At 50.7% G+C, this 18,804-nt stretch overlaps 1 protein-coding gene across 1 annotated transcript in view; it reads right to left on the reverse strand.

The window, feature by feature from the left end:
* Window positions 1-1,359: 1,359 nt before the first annotated feature.
* PDLIM1 (PDZ and LIM domain 1) overlaps window positions 1,360-18,804 on the reverse strand; it is a 34,706-nt gene continuing 17,261 nt past the window's right edge. Inside the window, exons 4-7 of the mRNA XM_054729147.1 lie at window positions 15,492-15,691; window positions 5,348-5,499; window positions 2,528-2,645; window positions 1,360-1,884 (exon numbers count right to left, since the gene is read on the reverse strand). Coding sequence (XP_054585122.1) covers window positions 1,698-1,884; window positions 2,528-2,645; window positions 5,348-5,499; window positions 15,492-15,691 — 657 coding nt within the window. The 3' untranslated portion in view covers window positions 1,360-1,697. The remainder of the gene's footprint in view (window positions 1,885-2,527; window positions 2,646-5,347; window positions 5,500-15,491; window positions 15,692-18,804) is intronic.

Genomic DNA, 18,804 nt, shown 5'->3' on the forward strand with positions numbered 1-18,804 from the left:
GAATAGATCCTAATCATTGTTCCTAAAGATTATTATGACTCTCATTTATCCTCCCAAATTAGATGTGTGTCCACAAGGGAAGAGAACATTTAATTTTGGCAAATAGCCTATAAAAACTCTGGGTCTAAAAAATACGCTGCTTTCTCTCCCATGCTGCCATTCATGAAAGCCAGTCCTACTACTTCCAGGGAGATTAGAAAGCAGTGACTGGGTGTCTCCCTCACCAACCCTTTCCTCTCCCCTTTAGGCCGTCACCCCACTGTCCCCACGTTCCTGAGCCCCTTCACCGTGGGGAAACTCAGCACAGCTCAGACGTCTGGGGAAAACCCAGCAGCAAAGGGCAGCATCATGGAGGTCAAACTTAAATAATGCTCAGCCTTAGGGTCGACAGAGAAAAAAAGTAGAGAAGGAAATCCTTTTCAAAGGCCTGTTGCTTTGATTTCCTGAAGCTTCAGTCATGCTGTTTTATAGGCGGTCAAAGGAAGGCGTCATCTGAGGAGAGGCGTCCCTGGCTTTGGCAGGGAGACACCTAGACACCCAGCAGCCAGGAGCAGCAGCAAGTGCCCAGGGAAGTTCCGCACCACGCAAACCAAGGCCCTGGGTGAGCAGCCACGGAAATGCCTCTGAGTGTGTGCGATGGAGAAGGACCAAGAGGAGGTCCTTGGGTTTGGCCGGAGAAATCAGCAGGAGCCTTCAAAACCCGCAGTCCTAGCGGAGGAGGGCAGAGCTGGAGGCCGGAGGGCAAGGCAGCGAGGAGAGACCTGGTGGACGCGTGGGAACAAGGAAGAAGAACGCGGTACCTGGAGGGGAAGCAGAATCCAAGATGTCTTTGCTGGAGGTTAAGGCGATGTTGTCCAGGACGGCGGCTAGTGGCACATGCTGAAACGATAATACTTTGGATATACAGCACTAAAAAACGTATTATCAAAACTAATTTACCTGCTTTTCCCCCCAATGTGACTACTAGAAAGTTTAAATTACGTCCGTGGCTTGCATTCCATTCCTATTGAACAGTGATGGAGCATTCCTTCATGGGCAATTCACCAAACATCTGTGGACTATCTCCCTGCTCAGCGCTGAATAGTCAAAGCTGAGAGAGACCGAGGGTCAGCTCTTAGCGGGCTGCACGCCTTTCAGGAGACGCGTGGTTAGTGTCCCGTGTGATGTGTGCCAGAGAGGAGTGCCCCGGATACGGGGCACCGCAGAGCGGCATCCTAGGCCTGGTGGGCACCACAGAAGCCCGTCTAAAGGAGGGATGCTGGCTCTTAATCTTCAAAGACTACTGATGCTAACTAAACCGAGAAATGGAAGAAGAGGGCTCCCAGTCAAAGCCTGATCAAGCGATAAAGGACACCATACTGCCTTAGAGTCCATACATTTATTGAGTAAAAACAAAGCCAACGGCAGACATAGTCAATTCGGTTTGCTTCCAATTGGGCTGCTGTCCGTTTGCAGCGGAGACGAACCGAGGTGAAGAGAGGATGCTGGCAGGGGACACTGAACAGGACGCTCTTCCACGCACATACGATAAAGGCAGCATCACCCGGCAGTGGGAGCCAGTTAGCACAGGCAGGGACGCTTAAGGAGCAGGGATCAAACCACAGGGAGCAGGGGCCTCCGAGAGAGGAGAGGGCGGGGCATGGGACGAGGCGCAACAGGGCAGGTGGGAGAGTAGTGTTCGGTGCGGATCTGCTGGCTCACTTGGGGAACACAGTGACCACGTCGTAGCCTTCCGGTGGGGTGACCCGCTCTCGGGCGTGCTTTTCACAGTAGATCTGATCTTCCACAAAGAAATGGCCCTTCTGTTTCAGGTTTGTGCCACAGTCGGTGCACACGTAACACTCAGGGTGGCGGTGGTGGTCCCGCAGCTTCACGAACACGCCGCTGCGGGAGGCGGGGAGGAAGCGGCTCCGTTAGTGACAAGCACAGAAAGGTGGCCCCAGGGCCAGGAGCTCCCCCAAAAGGCCCATCAAAAGGCAGATCAGGCCTCCCATTCCTGGGGTCTAGAAACATTACTCCTGAAACCTTCCAGAAGTCTCTCCCATGTCAATAGCGTGGCCCTTCTTCTTCTGTTTTTGGTTTTGTTTTGTTTTTAAATATATTTTTATTGATTTCAGAGAGAAAGGGAGTGGGAGATAGAAACATCAAGGATGAGAGAGGATCATTGATCAGCTGCCTCCTGCACGCCCCCTCCTGGGGATCGAGCCTGCAACCCAGGCATGTGCCCTTGACCAGAATCGAACCTGCGGCCCTTCAGTCCGCAGGCCAACGCTCTATCCACTGAACCAAACCAGCCTGGGCTTCTTCTGGTTTTCTATGTTCATACCCTAAGGGTTCTCTGGCCGAGGAAAACCGTCGGCACCTGGCTCCGGGGCACAGAACCTACCTGGTCGCTCTGCTCCGAATTCCAGGTAGGGTTTCTTTTCTTCCCATCACACCCAACATGTGCAACGTTCAGCACTTTCCACACTGTCCCGGCTCACCCAACGTGGAGGGCCCCCAACGCCCGGGGAAGGCAGATACTCACACGATGCCGGTGCCGCATTTGTCACACATGGGCAACTTCTGGGCATTTCCAATCGACGCAGCCACTTTGGTGACCGGAGCTTTAACACTTCTGAATCCCGAGGGCTTGTTGGGATCCCCTAAAATGAGGAACACACTTGGGTTGGTCGGGAAGGGCAGGATTGCATAAGCATCCCTCAGTTCTTTCAGAGCCATTTATACGTGTGTCCCAGCAAGGTCATGGGCAACACAGTCAAACAGACCTGACTGTGATCCTGGGTGAGGTACGTAATTTCTCTGGTTCCCAGTTTCCTTTTCTATGAAACAGATTTCTTTTGTTGTTGTTGTTGTTTTCCTTCACAGTGTCACAAAAAGATTTTAAAATGCACGTAAAGCCCTCCCACAGTACCTGGCACGTGGTCAGCCCTCGAAACACACATCACATTCTGATTCAATACATGCAAACAGTGATAAGAGTACTTAAAAATGCCTTAGAAAGAATAAATTAAAAAAAAATATTATCTGGCCTTGACCGGTTTGGCTCAGTGGATAGAGCGTCGGCCTGCGGACTCAAGGGTCCCAGGTTCAATTCCGGTCAAGGGCATGTACCTTGGTTGCGGGCACATCCCCGGTGGGGGGTGTGCAGGAGGCAGCTGATCGATGTTTCTCTCTCATCGATGTTTCTAACTCTATCCCTCTCCCTTCTTCTCTGTAAAAAAATCAATAAAATATATTTTTTTAAAAATAGAGTAATTAACAGGCTTTATTTAAAAAATATATTATCTGATCACCCAAAGACTGTATTTAGAGGGGAAAAATCCAGTTCACCAGAACGAACACGAGAGCCGCGCTCGACACAAGCAGCCAGAGGAAAGCGCTGCTCCCGAGCACAGCCAGCAGCTTCCTGAAGTCGGCTTCGTGCATAGAACACAACCGTAGCTGCCGGGTGCCGACGGGGCCACCGCCCCGTTCACTGCGTCTTCAGAGCTCCACGTCACGGCAGCTATTGACAACGGTACGCTCCCAATTGTACTATTATTGCCACATATTTGGCTGGCTATGTTCCCACGTCCCTATTTCTCTACTGTGCTGTGGCCTAGTTGTATTGTTATGCTCACTGGCTATACACACGTCTCTGTCCAGACTGCAAATTAATAGGTCACTAGAACCCCGTTTTATGTATTTTTCAATATCCCACGGAGCCTAGTGTGGGGCTTAGCAAATAACAGAGGCTCAGTAAGTACCTGGGAATGAAAGGTGAAATGTCATGACAAATGCATGATGGTCTCTACCTTAGTCCAACATGCTTTAACTCAAGAAGCTAGAGGAGAGAAGGAAGGGCGGGCACCAGAGCCTCCTACTAGGCAGAGAGTCCACATGCCTTTGTGCAATAAGAAGTAAATTCAAAATTGGGCACAAGCTGGAGCAGTTGGATAAATCCATCCCGGCTGCAGCTTGTTCGGCTCTGCAGCGCCACCTGCTGATGCGATTTTCTTCTCTCTCTTATTCAGCCAACACTGCAGACTCAAGTTCATTTTACCGCCCTCTCAACCGACTTACAGTAAAAATACCAGCTCCCTTAGCACTCTGGGCAACTACCAACATTCCCAAAATTTCATTCTTTCAGGGAACCTTGAATATCAAAGTTTTCTGGAGAAACAAACAAAAATGAGTTGAATAAAGCACAGCTTTCTTTTTATCCATCTCACTGCTTAACATGGCTCCACATGGTCTAATAAAGTCAAATTCCTGGTCCTTAACATAGCAACTGGTGATCTCCATGATCTGACTCCAGACCATCTGAGGATTCTCCTGGAACCCCGGGCATCAGCCATCATGAGCCTCGATACTTAATGAGCCGGTCCAGGTTTCTTATCTCAGAACCTCTGTGATTTCGCTGTGTTTTCTCAACCCATGATGTCTCCTTACAAATTTTCTCTCGTTAAAAGCCTCCTTTAATAGACAAATAAGTGGATAAACAAGAGATGGTATATACATATCATACTGTTCAGCCTTAAAAAAGGACCTTCTGGCTTAGCCGGCCTGGCTCAGTGATTGAGCATCAACCTATGAACCAGGAGGTCACAGTTCAATTCCCGGTCAGGGCACCGGCCCGGGTTGTAGGCTCCATCCCCAGGAGGGGGCATGCTGTTTCTATCTCTTTCTCCCTCTCCCTTCCTCTATGAAATCAATAAAAATATACTTTTTAAAAAGAATAATAGTAAGAAAAGAAAGGTCCTTCTAACACAAGCTACAACATGAATGAACCTTGAGGACGTTATGCTAAGTCAGTGGTTCTCAACCTTTCTAATGCCTCGACCCTTTAATACAGTTCCTCATGTTGTGGTGACCCCCAACCATAAAATTATTTTCGTTGCTACTTCATAACTGTAATTTTGCTACTGTTAATGAATCGTAATGTAAATATCTGTGTTTTCCGATGGTCTTAGGCTCTACAGCAGCGGTTCTCAACCTGTGGGTCATGACCCACAGATTGAGAACCACTAGCAGGGTCGCCTAAGACAGCTTGGCAAACTGACTCCTAATGCTCCTGTGACAGGACACAGCTGGGCTAGGTGTGGTGGGAGCTCATTCATATTAATTTTCTCTCTGTCTCTCTCTTTCTCTCTCTCTCTCCCTCCCTTCCTCCCTCCCCCCTTCCTCTCTTTCTCCCTCTCTCAGCTTTTAGGATCTTAAAAGTCACGCCTTGCAAAGCACACTGTGCTCTTTCCACAGTGGGCGGGGGCACCCTGCAGTCACCTTTGTTTGCACAATGACTGGATGGCTGGCCCTCACCCTGGGCCTTGAACAAGAGCCTCTGGCCACCCGCAGAGCTGATTACCTTTCTCCTCCGATTCCAGGATTTCCTGCAACACCAGGAATGAAGTGGACTGTTTCGGGGGCTCATTTAACTCCTGTTTCTCCTGAAGCATCTTGTAAACTTCGGATTCTTTGTCGATGACGAGTCCACTTGGGGACTGAGAATGCTCTAAGCTGTAAAAAATGTTTGGAAATTCATTAAGACATGTCAGAAGTTAAAAAAAAAAAAAAAGCTCACCAGGCACCCCCTTCCAAGGGAGGACACCCCCGAACCAAAGGGTGGGGGGACCCCATTCTGATGGAAGAAGGCCTCCTGCCGATACTGCCAGGTGCCCGGAGCCAGAGCTGGCTGCTGCTTCAGTGCCGCCAGAAGCTATTTTTCAAAAGAGTTTTAGTCACTCAATTACATGTTGGCCTAATCCCACGGAATGGGAATGTTTTGCTTCTCTCTAAATTACATAAACAACATTATGCCAAAAGAAAATTTAGAAACGGGAAAATGTCAACCACGACCTGACCACGGAAACCCCAGCGGGGTCCCTGGGCACAGGCCACGTGTTCCCTCACACAGAAAGGGCAGTGCCCGGACTCCTGAGGACAGCAGCCTGCTTGCTGCCCTCTGAACCCTCGTCATTCTCCTGCAAGGGGCTCTGGTCTCCTGGCCCACAACCCAGGACGGCGGCATCTGCGCCCCCCCCCCCGCCCCCCCGGCCCACAGGGCTGGCCCTGAGGACGAAACACCCAAGTGCTTTGTAAACTGTCAAGTTCTGTTCTGCTGCAAGGAGGGGCAGAGGCTTCAGCGCAGGCCCAGGGACGGAGCAAGCCAGCCTTGCCTCCCACACCTTCCCGGCCTTCCTGGGTTCCCCAGACAGGATGAGACAGGCGGGGCTGGGGGCTCCTCGCCCCCCCTCCCCCCGGGCCCATTTTCCAGGGAGGAGCCTCTGAGGAAGGAGACGGGGAGACTCCGTCCCCTTCACCTGACATCTGTCCTGATCCCAGGCTTCCCAGCACCCCCACCCCCAACCCCACCGCATGGCCAAGCCACACCATCGCACAGCAGCACAATGGACCCGCCTTGCAACTTGTCCCTCGTCTTGTGTTCAACCAGAAGCCACAGTGGTATTTTATTTTATATTTATTTTTATATATTTTATTGACTTTTTACAGAGAGGAAGAGAGAGGGATAGAGAGTTAGAAACATCGATGAGGGAGAAACATAGACCAGCTGCCTCCTGCACACCCCCTACTGGGGATGTGCCCGAAACCAAGGTACATGCCCTTGACCGGAATCGAACCTGGGACCCTTCAGTCCCCAGGCCGACGCTCTATCCCATGAGCCAAACTGGCCAGGGCCACAGTGGTATTTTAAACAATTTTTAAAAAATTGATTTCAGAGAGGAAGGGAGAGAGAGATAGAAACATCAATGATGAGAGAGAATCATCGATTGGCTGCTTCCTGCACACCCCTTACTGAGGATCAAGCCTGCAACCCAGGCATGTGCCCTGACGGGGAATCGAACCGTGGCCTCCTGGTTCATAGGTCGACGCTCAACCACTGAGCCACACCAGCTCTGGGCCACAGTGGTATTTTAAGCACAGGAATCAGACTGCTGAGATGTGGCTCAAGTGTTCTCATCGGACTTAGGACCAAATATGTAGCTTTAATAACAAAACACAAATTTAATCAAATCCATCTCCTTTGGAGTAAATGTTCGCTACAACGTAGAAAGGCCCTCAAAGATGTGGCTCTGCTTTCCTCGCTCAACACATCGCCGCCACCGCTGCTCACCGGCCCAGGTCGGACCGGCTCCAAGCTGCTCTGGAACCCAGCAGCCTCAGAGCCTTTGCCCTCCCTGCTCCCTCGGCTCCCACACTTCATCCAGGTCTCTGCTCAGATGTCAGTCTTCAGACACTTACAGCCCCCCACCCCCACCCCAGTACTCTACCCCTTACTCCTCCGCATCTTCCTCCATGTCTTCTCCTCTCTCCCCTGGGTTACACTTGCAGTGTCTGCCTCTTTCTTGTCTGCTTCCCCTAGAAGGCAAGGCCCCTGGGGGCAGGGCCTTGGTCTGTCTGTTCACCACTGTGTTCCTGGCACTGGATCCGTGCCTGGCACAGCGTCTGGGCTCAGCAGGTATGAGGGAAGTGAATGAAAACTGCCACGTGGGTCTGAGTCCCTCTCTCCTCCTTCCTGCGCCCTCTCCCAGCTCCTGCAGGCTCACAGGGGATCCTCTAGGGCCGTGGTCGGCAAACTCATTCGTCAGCAGAGCCAAATATCAACAGGACAACGATTGAAATTTCTTTTGAGAGCCAAATTTTTTAAACTTAAACTTCTTCTAACGCCACTTCTTCAAAATAGACTCGCCCAGGCCGTGGTATTTTGTGGAAGAGCCACACTCAAGGGGCCAAAGAGCCGCATGTGGCTCTCGAACCGCAGTTTGCCGACCACGGGTCTAGGACAAGGGGACCTCCCAGGGCGGGGCCAGGGGCAGGGGCAGCCCAGCCTCCCGGGCCCAGATCACCTCCTGCCTCTCAGCCGCAGATGCCTTTTCAGAAGCTGCCAACTCCCAGGGTAGAGGGACAGTGTGCCCAGGGCGCCAGGAGCAAACACCAGAAGGTGGTGCAATCTACCCACGCGACAAGGATGCACGCAGCTGTAGTGTGTGAGTAACAACACGCCACCCAGCCCGCCGGGCTGCCTCCCAGGTAAGGATGCCGGCAGGTGCAGGCAGTGGCTCCAACAGTTCCTCCACGAATCTAACCACCTTGTCCTTAGGGCTCAGGCCATGGTTACACCTGCAAATGAATTACAGTGATGATGTTCTACTCACTCATTTCCTTCCCATGGAGTAGTTGTTTCTGATAGATCCTCCCTTCCCCCAACTGATGGGCGGAGTGTGACGTAACCTGTACCTGCAGCATAGACATTCCTGAGCACCTAACCAGGCACCTTGTATGGACTGTACATTGAACCACCAATCAGCACCTGCCAAATACCCTAAGCCCCTGATTCCTAAGTCCCTAGGTGCCTAATCATGTGCCTTATATGAAACCACCAATCAGCTCGTGCTGAGTGCCCTAAGCCCCGTCCCTTCCCTTTCCTCCCCTCAAAAGGTGTGTTCAACCCGGCAGGTGAGCTCTTTCTCCTCAATAAAGCCTGTGTCCTGGTCTCCTGGTCTCCTGGTCTCCGGCCCTCTGTCTCATCTTTCAATTTCACATTCCATTTTAAAAAGGAAGCGGAGGTCTATGTTTCCTGGGCCATTCTCCCCAGGTTACCGACCCCCTCCCTCCCTTATCCGTCCGCCTCCTGGGGCACCGGCTAAGCTCGTGTCCGGCTGGAAGCAGCGTCACTTGCACCAGTGGAACCCCGGGTTTCCGCTTCGACTACAGTCAGGCTCTCACGATAGAGGACGAAGCCCTCAAGCGATGACATGTGCTTTGCTGATGCCAGGCAAGGTCAAAATTCAGGAAGAAAGACTCCTCAGCTGGTCACGCCTGCTGGCTGCAATGGTCCCCGCCTTTGTCTGTCCCTCCCACCCGCAGGGAACTGTGGGAGCCCCCCAGGCTGGCCAAGCGCCCCCTTGAAGAATTAGTTTTAACCAGGAGCCACGTCTCCCCTGGCCCACCTCCTCAGCACCGAGGTTCCAGTTCTACGCCTCACTCTCCCTTTGGGTCCTGAGGGCTGAGCTTGCCCTATAATAAATGTATTGTATTATTTTTGGTGAATCTTTTTTCTCTTACACTTGGAACTATTTTAGATCAGACCATGGAATGTGCTTAGGGAGAATTTTCCCCCTTCTTGGGTGTATGTTGTTATGTCTGGAAGCCGCCGAGGGAACGCTAAAGACGACAGAACCCGAACCACAAGGTCATCACATATTCTTCCAGCAAACAGTCCTGCAAAGTATTCCCAGGATTAAAAAGGGGAAAACAATCTACAGTTTTTCCCAAATAACAGTCATATGTTTCTACCGCTTGACAATTTATAAAGCACTTCCAATATCCATTGCCTTACTGGAAGCCCTGATATACAGCTAGTTCAGAAACAGCATCCTAAGACACGAAGTCTAAGTCTTAGACACCAGACTAGGAGATATTCATAAATGACTCCACATTTCTTAAAAAAATAATTCTAGGACAAAAATACACATTAGAAATGCAGCAAAAAAAAAAAAAAAAGCACCGTCACTTTTATATATAGTAACAGCATTGAAGGAAAGAATTCTATAACGATAAGGTTTCAAAAAATATCCTATGCATGACTGAGTCACCGGGAGGAAAGAAAACTTGTAAGGGTGGGATGCCAAGAGTCACCACATTCTTCTAAACGCAATCTTCCCAAATGTAGCAAAATATAAGAGTTTAATAACTTCAACTTCTTCGGAGTAACTACACATTACAGTTGTGTTTCCTAGCCCTTGTTTCTTCCTGAGTCATATTTGGTGCTGAGTCATATTTGGTGCATTTGGTTACCTAAATGTTTAATATTTTCTCCTCCTCCTTTAGGCCCTGGCCATAGGGCCTGTCTCCCCAGGGGCCTCACAGACAGGCCACGCCCAGCCTGTGGAGGTGGCGGACACAGCCAGGCATTTAAGGATGCCAGTGGTATTTAGAATGTAAGAAGAAACTCCCTTGCGCTGGCTTCCAGAGGAAGATTTCAGAGGCCTCGCCTACAGCCTTTCGTGACACACAGGCCTGCTCCCGCCACAGGCGCAGCTGGGGTGAAGGTCAGAATGTCAAGGGGGACAGAGAACAGCCTGGCTCTGGGAGCTGGATCAGCACTGCAGAAATACAAGTAAACGGAACGGCATCCAGGTTCTTGGATAGGGAAAGTTAATGTTATTAAAATGTCCAATAAAATATCCACACTGCCCAGCCGGTGTTGCTCAGTGGTTGAGCACTGACCCATGAACCAAGAAAGAGGTCCCCAGTTCAATTCCTGGTCAGGGCATGTGCCTGGGGTTTCAGGCTCAATCCCCAGCAGGGGGCATGCAGGAGGCAGCTGATCAATGTTTACCTCCCTCTTCCTTCCCCTCTCTCTAATAAAAACATGCTTTTTAAATGGTTTAGATCAGTGGTCGGCAAACTCATTAGTCAACAGAGCCAAATATCAACAGTACAACGATTGAAATTTCTTTTGAGAGCCAAATTTTTTAAACTTAAACTATATAGGTAGGTACATTGTTATTAATTTAATTAGGGTACTCCTAAGCTGGCCTTTGCTAAAAACTCAAGGCTCTCGAGCCGCAGTTTGCCGACCACTGGTTTAAATGATATATGTTATGCTATGTGTTTTTAACCAAACAATAAAAAGAGATAAATCCTTAGAACAGAAAAAAAAAGAACTAATGATACATTTCAAAAATCTCAAGAGCCCTAGCTGATTTGGCCTAGTGGATAAAGCGTCGGCCTGCGGACTGAGGGGTCCCAGATTCGATTCCAGTCAAGGGCACATGCCTGGGTTGTGGGCTCGATCCCCAGTAGGGGGTGTGCAGGAGGCAGCCAATCAATGATTCTCTCTCATCACTGATGTGTGTATCTCTCTCTCTCCCTCTCCCTTTCTCTCTAAAATCAATAAAAATATATATATTTAAATTATTTAAAATCTAAAGAAATGAAATAAATCTCCAGTGAATCATGCTGAGTAATAAAAAAAAAGCCAATCCCTGAAAGTTACATACTATAGGATTCCATCAATATAACATTCTTGAGTTAACAAAATGACAGATATGGAGAACAGATTAGTGGCTGCGGGGGGGTGGGGGGGTAGGGGTAGGGGGAGGAGGGTTGGGAGGGTGCAGGGATAGGAGGGAAGTAGGTGTGGCTATGAACGAGCAGCCTGAGGAATCCATGAGGGATTGGACATGTTCTGTCTTGACCATATTCATGTCTGCAGTCTAGTTTTGTTGTGCTCTAGTTTTCAAGATGTTACCATGGAGGGCAACTGGGTAAAGGGACAGGGGTCCTTGCTATTATCTCCTGTAACTGCAAGTGAATTACGTCAAAATAAAAAGTTTAATTCATTTTAAGATTCCTTTCCCCAAATGATGTGCAGATAATACTAACTGTCCCCCAAAGTGCTAACTGGAAAGTTTAGTGCCCGATTTTCATGCAGGTTCGGGTAAAGACGGTACACGGACGCGGATAAATCCTCATGTCTGAGATACCCTGGTTACCCAGTGTTCACAAAAAATGCAATTCATGTTTAGAAGGGGAGCCTGGTCAGAACGCTCCCGAAGTTTTAGTCTTCAAAGGCCTAGATGCTGGGCCTGTAATAAGAAACCAGAGGAGTAATTACGGGCCCGGGAGAAGGGGGAGGAACACCCAGACTCTGAGCCAGTCTCTGTGGCTGCGGGCAGTGTAGCTGGAGGGGCCAACAGCCACCTCCTGACGGAGCTCCCTTCTGGTCCAGCTCCGAGTGAGTCAGGCCTAACGTAATCCCTCCCGTCACCTGAATAGAACAATGCACCTCCTTATTTCCCCTGCACCTGCTTAGAAGTCCGCCTGGGGAGCATATGGCAGGGTTGCCTGAAAACACAATTTGAAACTACTATCTCGAGACCGTCGTGTTGGTTATGGGGACCCAACCGATGACTTCATGAAGGCGCCACCGATACACAGGACGGTGACTGGCCGCAGGGGTTGGCTGAACGTAAGCTGCGATGCTGGTCACACAAAATGGGACTTCTCCACGACGCCCATCTACAAGCTTCCGCTCCTCTGGGGAAGCCCTGTGCTACGGCGTGCAGGGCGTGGAGTTCCTCACGGGCCGTGAAATCAGAAGGAACTGAGCACCTGCCGGGGGCCAGGCACCAACGTGAGCGCCTTCACGCATCTCATTCCGTTCTCTCAGCAGCTGGGGGGCCGTCAGCATTACCCGCACTTCGCGGGGAGAGGACGAAGTTTCAGGGAAGCTTTCAGGTTTGCCCGCGATCACCCCGCTAGCAAGAGGCAGAGCTAGAATTGGAGGCCAGGCCCCGCTATCTACACGGTCTGTACCTTTAGGAAAGTACCGAGCACCAGCACATAGATCAGGTGGGGAAACTGTGTTCTGCCAGGGGCCACTTGAGTATTAATAACACCGTTCTTGAGCCATACAAAATTACCGACTTAAAAAAATTAGCCTGCTGTATTTGGTCAAACATTTACTATACTCACCCCTCATGCCTGGGCCGGGCCAGACCAAATGATTTCTCGGGACGGACGTTCCCGAGACATAGATAATGAAATGTAGGCCCCGGATCATCAAAAAGTGACCCGAGAGCCCCTAAACTCAGTTCAAAGAGGTCAGACGGCAGGTGGAAGCTGAATGCTGGACAGAGCAGTATTCCCTGCGCCCACAGGCACACAGGAGGCGCTCACTAAGTGACTGTGAAGCTGCACGGATCCGGCGGCCCTCCCACGCAGCTGCACGTGTGCTGGGAGGACGGACCGTCCCCCCGCGCCTGCCTTCCCAGTTAAACTGGGAAATGACAACGCTGTCTGTGTTCTTGTCTGATGGGGACATGGCCCTGGGAAGTCCTACAAGACAGCCACACACACACCAGGCCGCTTTGAAGCGCGCTGGACAAAGAAACTCAGAGTCAGCCGCCCCGAGGGATCAGGGATGACCTCAGATGCCAAGTATGAAGCGAGCAATTCTGGAACCTCAGGATTTCACAGACTACACAGACTAAAGCGGGGGGGGGGGGCGGTGAGCTAGCCTTGGGGCTTCTCAGAGGGAGAAAGCGAGGGGCGCCTTCCTTTGCTGGGGGCACACAGCACAGCCTGTCCGGCGGTTTCTGGGCCCTGGGCTCCTGGTGTCCCCAGTTTCTGGATTCATCCTCAGAGTCTGGGATGGAGCAGGACCTGGCCCCTCTGCTGAGGAAACCTGAAAGGAGACTTTGGATAAAGACAGAGGCCACGGCAGCTATCAAGTCTTCGACCGGAGGGGACAGGGGCTGGAGGAGAGGCTCGCACAGTGTCCAGACAGTCTCAGACGTAATTGTTTCAGACTGAGGGAGGGAGCCGGCGGGGAGCACGGGAGAGGAAGAAAGAAGACATTAATGAGGGAATAACGGCCAGAGCCATACTAAAAATACCTCCAGGCACATATTCCTCCCCGTGCATAGCAGCTCTTTCAATTAGGATGTGTCATTTCCTGGGTTAGTGACTCCAGAGCAGGGAACATTCCACTCGGGGACAGTGACAGAAGGTCACATTCTCAGCCTCCCCCAGCACCAAGGCCGCAAAGCACAGGAATCGTGGCCAGGGTGTTTCCACCGCTCAGCTCCCCCCGAGCTGCTGGAGAGAAAGCCGCCTTCAGTGTGTGTGTGTGTGTGTGTGTGTGTGTGTAAAGCCTGGGCGGCCCAGCATGCTCGCCGTCTCGGGTACCCCAAGAGCTCCCCCAGTCACCCCGAAGGACATCATCCTCTCAAGCCAGCAGGCACTGCAGGAATCAGAATCTGGGGAAAAAGCATCAGTGGCCATTTTGCCTTGGCTACTGCAATGACTGCAGGGACAGCTTGTAACGCCACAGGCACATAGCAAAGTGCCCCCTGCTGGACGCGAAGAAACCGGAAAGGAAATGGCAGTGCCTCCCGGTGCCGGGCCCGGGACGCCTGCACGCAGTGGCTGCCCAATAGCATCTGGGTCTTCTTCAGAGAAGGGGATCTACACGGACGACACGGCCAAGGAGCCCTCAGAGGCCCCACAACAGCCCTTTCCAAACATCGAAGTCGCCTGGAACCTCTTGCGCCTTAACCTCTCCTACCTGGCACTTGAGGCACTGGACTGGCAATTTAATCACCCTGAGAGCTGGGCAGATTCTTACTGAAGGTGAATTGGGGCCGAAACCGGTTTGGCTCAGTGGATAGAGCGTCGGTCTGCGGACTGGAAGGTCCCAGGTTCGATTCCGGTCGAGGGCAAGTACATTGGTTGTGGGCACATCCCCGGTAGGGGGAGTGCAGGAGGCAGCTGGTCGATGTTTCTCTCATCGATGTTTCCAGCTCTCTATCCCTCTCCCTTCCTCTCTGTGAAAAATCAATAAAATATATTTAAAAAAATAATAATAAAAATAAAGGTGAATTGGGGAGACACTGAACAACAAAATGGGTTCAGAGCTAACAGAGAATGCGGATTCCGCTTGTTCCTCAGAGATCAGACAAGTTTGGACCACACACATTTTCCAACAAATTTGATTGTCACCAACATTAACGGTCAGGAAATTTCAGATAAAAAGAGGCATTTAGACTTCGGTTTCAATGCAATTAATCAGCAAAAATGAGGCTCCGAGGCCAGCATGTGGGGACTGGCTGGGGCCAAGGAGTGGTTCCCCTCTGGAAGGGGCGTGCACGGGCCAGCTGCCTCGGGCGCTCTGCTCCCGTGGGCACTCACAGCTCTGCCCTCGTGTCCTCATCGCCTCTGCCACCTCTGGGTATTTGACATGGCGACGTAGTCCATCGCCCTTTCACCCACAGCAAACTGGTCCCATCTCTTCCTCTCCATCCTCAAACCCAGCTCTTTGCCACGATCTGTGGTGTTCCCAGTGTTTGGATTCATCCTCAAAGAGTTTGGGATGGAGCAGACCCTGGGCCCCCTCTGCTGAACAGAGACAGAGAGGCAGCTGTGGCCAAATGGTCAGTGACAGGAGGGGACACACCTCCCCAGTCCTGAGCGAGACGCTTCCTGAGACCGCTCCACGCCGCACCCCAGCCGCCCACCCCTGCCCCGGGCAAACCTTTGTGTCCTCACACGTTTACATCCTCACAGACTTCTCTTTCTAGCATGTCCACTGGCCACTCAGGGAAAAGGCAAACCAAAACGTGCCTCAGGACGCACTTTTTCCTTTGCTCGGACTGGATGGTGAACACGGCAGAAACCCCCCCTGTAAACACTGAAGAATTTCTCAGGAAGAAGCAAGGAGGGAGTGTGGCCAGAGACATTAAGACCAGAACATGATCTCAGCAAATTATTGATTACTCTGCACCAGACACAATACTGGGCATTTTACAGGTGGTATTTCCTGAGGCAGGTGGTATTTCCTCCTTTACAGAGATGAGGAGAACGGAGGCAGAAAGAGCTGTGCTGACGGAGACCTTTTCCTCCCTGGGCCAGCGGCTCAACCTGCCCCCACCTGCCTGCCCAGCCCGGGCCTGGCCTGGCGGAGAATTCAGCAGCCCACTCACCCTCTGCCGTTCGTCTCTGGCCCGCTGGCTGCCGTCTTTGACTCCAAGGCGCTGTTGAAGCTGGAGATGTTTTCAGAGGAGTAGAGGCCGGAGGGGTTGTTGTACTGGTTAGTGATGACCCTGGGGGCAGAGCCGGAGGCAGGCGAGGCGGTGAAGGGCATGGCGCTCCGGTTGTGGGCGCTCCCTATGTGCAGGACCTCCTGCAGGCAGAGATCAGAGGAGGAATCAGGGGGGGGGCATCCTACTTACCCTCCTCAGTGGACAGTGCAGGCCGAGTGAAGGGAGACAGGTGCTCCAATGCGCTCCAAAGGCCCTGGCTCAACGCCAAACTTTAGTGGAGGGGCTCCAATGTACCCGCTAGAAATGGGCAACAACCAGGATTCCCACAAGCTGGGCACATGGACAGGTTCACACGCCAGCCCCGCGGCCTGGTTCTCCCCTGAGGCCGGTGACGCTCACCTCCTGCTGGGGAGCCCAGGGCAGGACACCCGGGTGCCCTGGAGCTGAACCACCACCCTTCCAGGGCGCATTCCGGGGGGACTAAGGTACCGGGAGGACACGCACAGGCAGTCACTGCTGGGTCAGTGCAAAGCAAGAGGTGGTAACGGGTGGAGACAAAGTTCCCGGGACAGAGAGGGTTAGGCAAACAAGGTGAGAGGGCTGTGGTGACACGGGGCGGCGATGGCCTGGGCACTCCCGCAGAAGGGGGCTGGAGCAACCCCAGAATCCGTGGTTTCTCGTGGGAGCAGGCCAGGGCCGCTGAGATGAAGGCTAGGGGCTCCCTGTCGCGGGGCGGAGCCCAGGGGGGCTGCAGGAACAGACTCTGGTTCCTTCTGGGCCCGTTCCCCTCCTCCCGTCCCGTGAGAAAGCGCCCTCCACCCCGACGCTGGCTTGCCAGGAGTTATGGATAATTACTACAGCGACAACACCTCAGCGCTTCTGTGCAAACAGCCTAACGTTTGAAAACTAACATGTCTTTTTTTTTTAAATCCCGGCTTTTCTGATGACTCCGTGAGCAAGGTGCTTTCTACCCAGGTCTGGGTCTCCCTGCCTCCCAGGCAACAGAACGCGCTGTGCAACCTACGCAAGTCAGCTGCGCCCTATTTCCTGGGTTCCCCAGAAATCTTCCCGAACCCTGGTCTCTTTCTTAACACCCAGGCCTAGAGCAGCTGCGCGCCCCCCCCAACCCCTCGCCTCCCCCCAAGAGTTTCTGTCCTTTATTGCTCTTCCTTTTATTTTTTTTCTCTTTTTTTGCTAAACCTTTAAAGTCTTTCACGCTTTCTTAGAAAACATTACGACGAAAAGTAGCACTGATTTAAAATAGAAGACAACGCTATCCGACAGGTCAGAATCAGTGAGGTTTTAACTGTATAAATGACGCTGAGTTCGCTTTGTCCACACTGGACCGAAGCTAACTACACACAGAGGGTTCACAAAAGGGGAAATAAGTATAATTAGTTAAAAAAATAACATTAGCACTGATCAAAGAATGGTTAAGTAAATTGTACGGCACCACTCATCCAAGAAATAATATGCAGTCATTAACAGCAGCAGACGAGCAGACGGGAGGCCCGGGAGGCCCGGGACTTGGGCCCATGTCCGGGGCTGCGCCCCAGCACTGCGGGGAGAGCACGGCTGTGGCCAGGAGCGCACCTCCTCCCTCCTCTCAGCTTCTCCACAGCAACTCCGAGGAGCCACCCAGGATGCTGAGCACCAGGGAAGAGCCCTTACTGTTCTGTGTCGGCTCAGTGGCTTCCTGTTCAGCTTCGGGCACGTTATTCCTCTTTCTCAGCCCATTTCTCGTCTCTAAAATGAAGTAATGGAGCCTCTTTCACAAGGACTTGCTGTGAAATATTAGTGTGCCGAGCACGGTGCCTGGCACACAGAGACGTGCAACCAGTGTCCCGCTCCACAGAAATACACCTTCCATTCGAATGGAAGTCGGCAGAAAATGCAGGTTGGGAATTCTGCTTTTCCCTTTATAGAGAATCTTCCAAGAATATATCTGTTTTGTGCATAAAAGGCGTATCTATAACCCCATGTGAACACTGGTCTTTCCAGAAGTCAGGCAGTTAATTCAGGGCCTGCCTTTTGGAAGGGATGATGTCATTGTTTGGGCTTCGTATTTATCAGTTGCCTAGGAAACTCAATAATGAGGAAATATAAAGTAGGTGTGTAAGTGCTCTGACCTCAGATAAGCTGGGGTGTTGGCTGGCTTTATATGAACTAACAGATCTTTTAACTATAGGTGAACTCTGCTCCTACTCACTCCTCTATTTTAGAAGAAATGGAAGTAGAGAATGAAAAAAAAAAACACACGAAAAGTGGCAAAGTTTTCATATGAACAAAACATTACTAGAATCAAAAGAAAAATATACTCCAGTTTGAAGTTTAAGTATTTGAATATTTTTTTTAATTTGATGAGAACTACCTTCAAAATATTTAACACAGCCCTGACTGGGTAGCTCAGTTGGTTAGAGTGTCGTCCGGATACCCCAAGGCTGCGGGATCGATCCCCGGTCAGGGCACATACAAGAGGCAACCAATGAATGCATGGATAGGTGGAACAACAAACTGATGTCTCTCTCTCTCTCTCTCTCAAATAAATAGATAAATATTTTAAAAATGAATACAGGTAACCAGATTCTATGTTTAAAGTGAAAACTCAAGTACAATACATACCAAAATATAACTGAAATTTAAGTATTACTTTAAGTGAAAACTAGGATTTTAGACAGACCAAATTAAAACAAAATCATTCCTTCTGTATTATAAAATGGATGAGATTTAACACGTGAAAGCATAGCATTTACAGAGAGTTTAAGGAAGTGGCTGGAACTCCCTGGGAGGAAGGAATTAACTGTGGCGTGTTTTCAATTAGTTTGCACAAATGCCAGTTCACAGACAGAGCCCATGTGATGAGCTGCCCGAACAGGAGCTGCCCGGAGTAGCCGGTTCATGTCCCTTTAGAAATCTCAGATGCAAAGAGATCCTTAATGTGACTCTTAGGACGCTTAAGTGTGATTTTTATTAAATTAATGGAAAAATTTTTGTGATTAGATTTCTGACATATTAAATGGAAGCCGTTTGAGAAAATATCGCTTACAAGCAACCACTCCATTTACCCACGTGAATGCACCCAGGAGTTCAATTTCATACAAGTTCCCGTTTTATGTACGAAAGCTAGCTAGCTACGTTATCTTTTTTGATTATATCTCAATTCACCATAAAAATTAGCTCCCCAAATTTAGAAGAAAAAAAAAATTAAAGTTCAAATTTTCAATTGGGATTAAATCGATAACAATCACAAACT

The sequence above is a fragment of the Eptesicus fuscus genome, chromosome 17 (genome assembly GCF_027574615.1).
Source record: "Eptesicus fuscus isolate TK198812 chromosome 17, DD_ASM_mEF_20220401, whole genome shotgun sequence".
Classification (NCBI taxonomy): domain Eukaryota; kingdom Metazoa; phylum Chordata; class Mammalia; order Chiroptera; family Vespertilionidae; genus Eptesicus; species Eptesicus fuscus.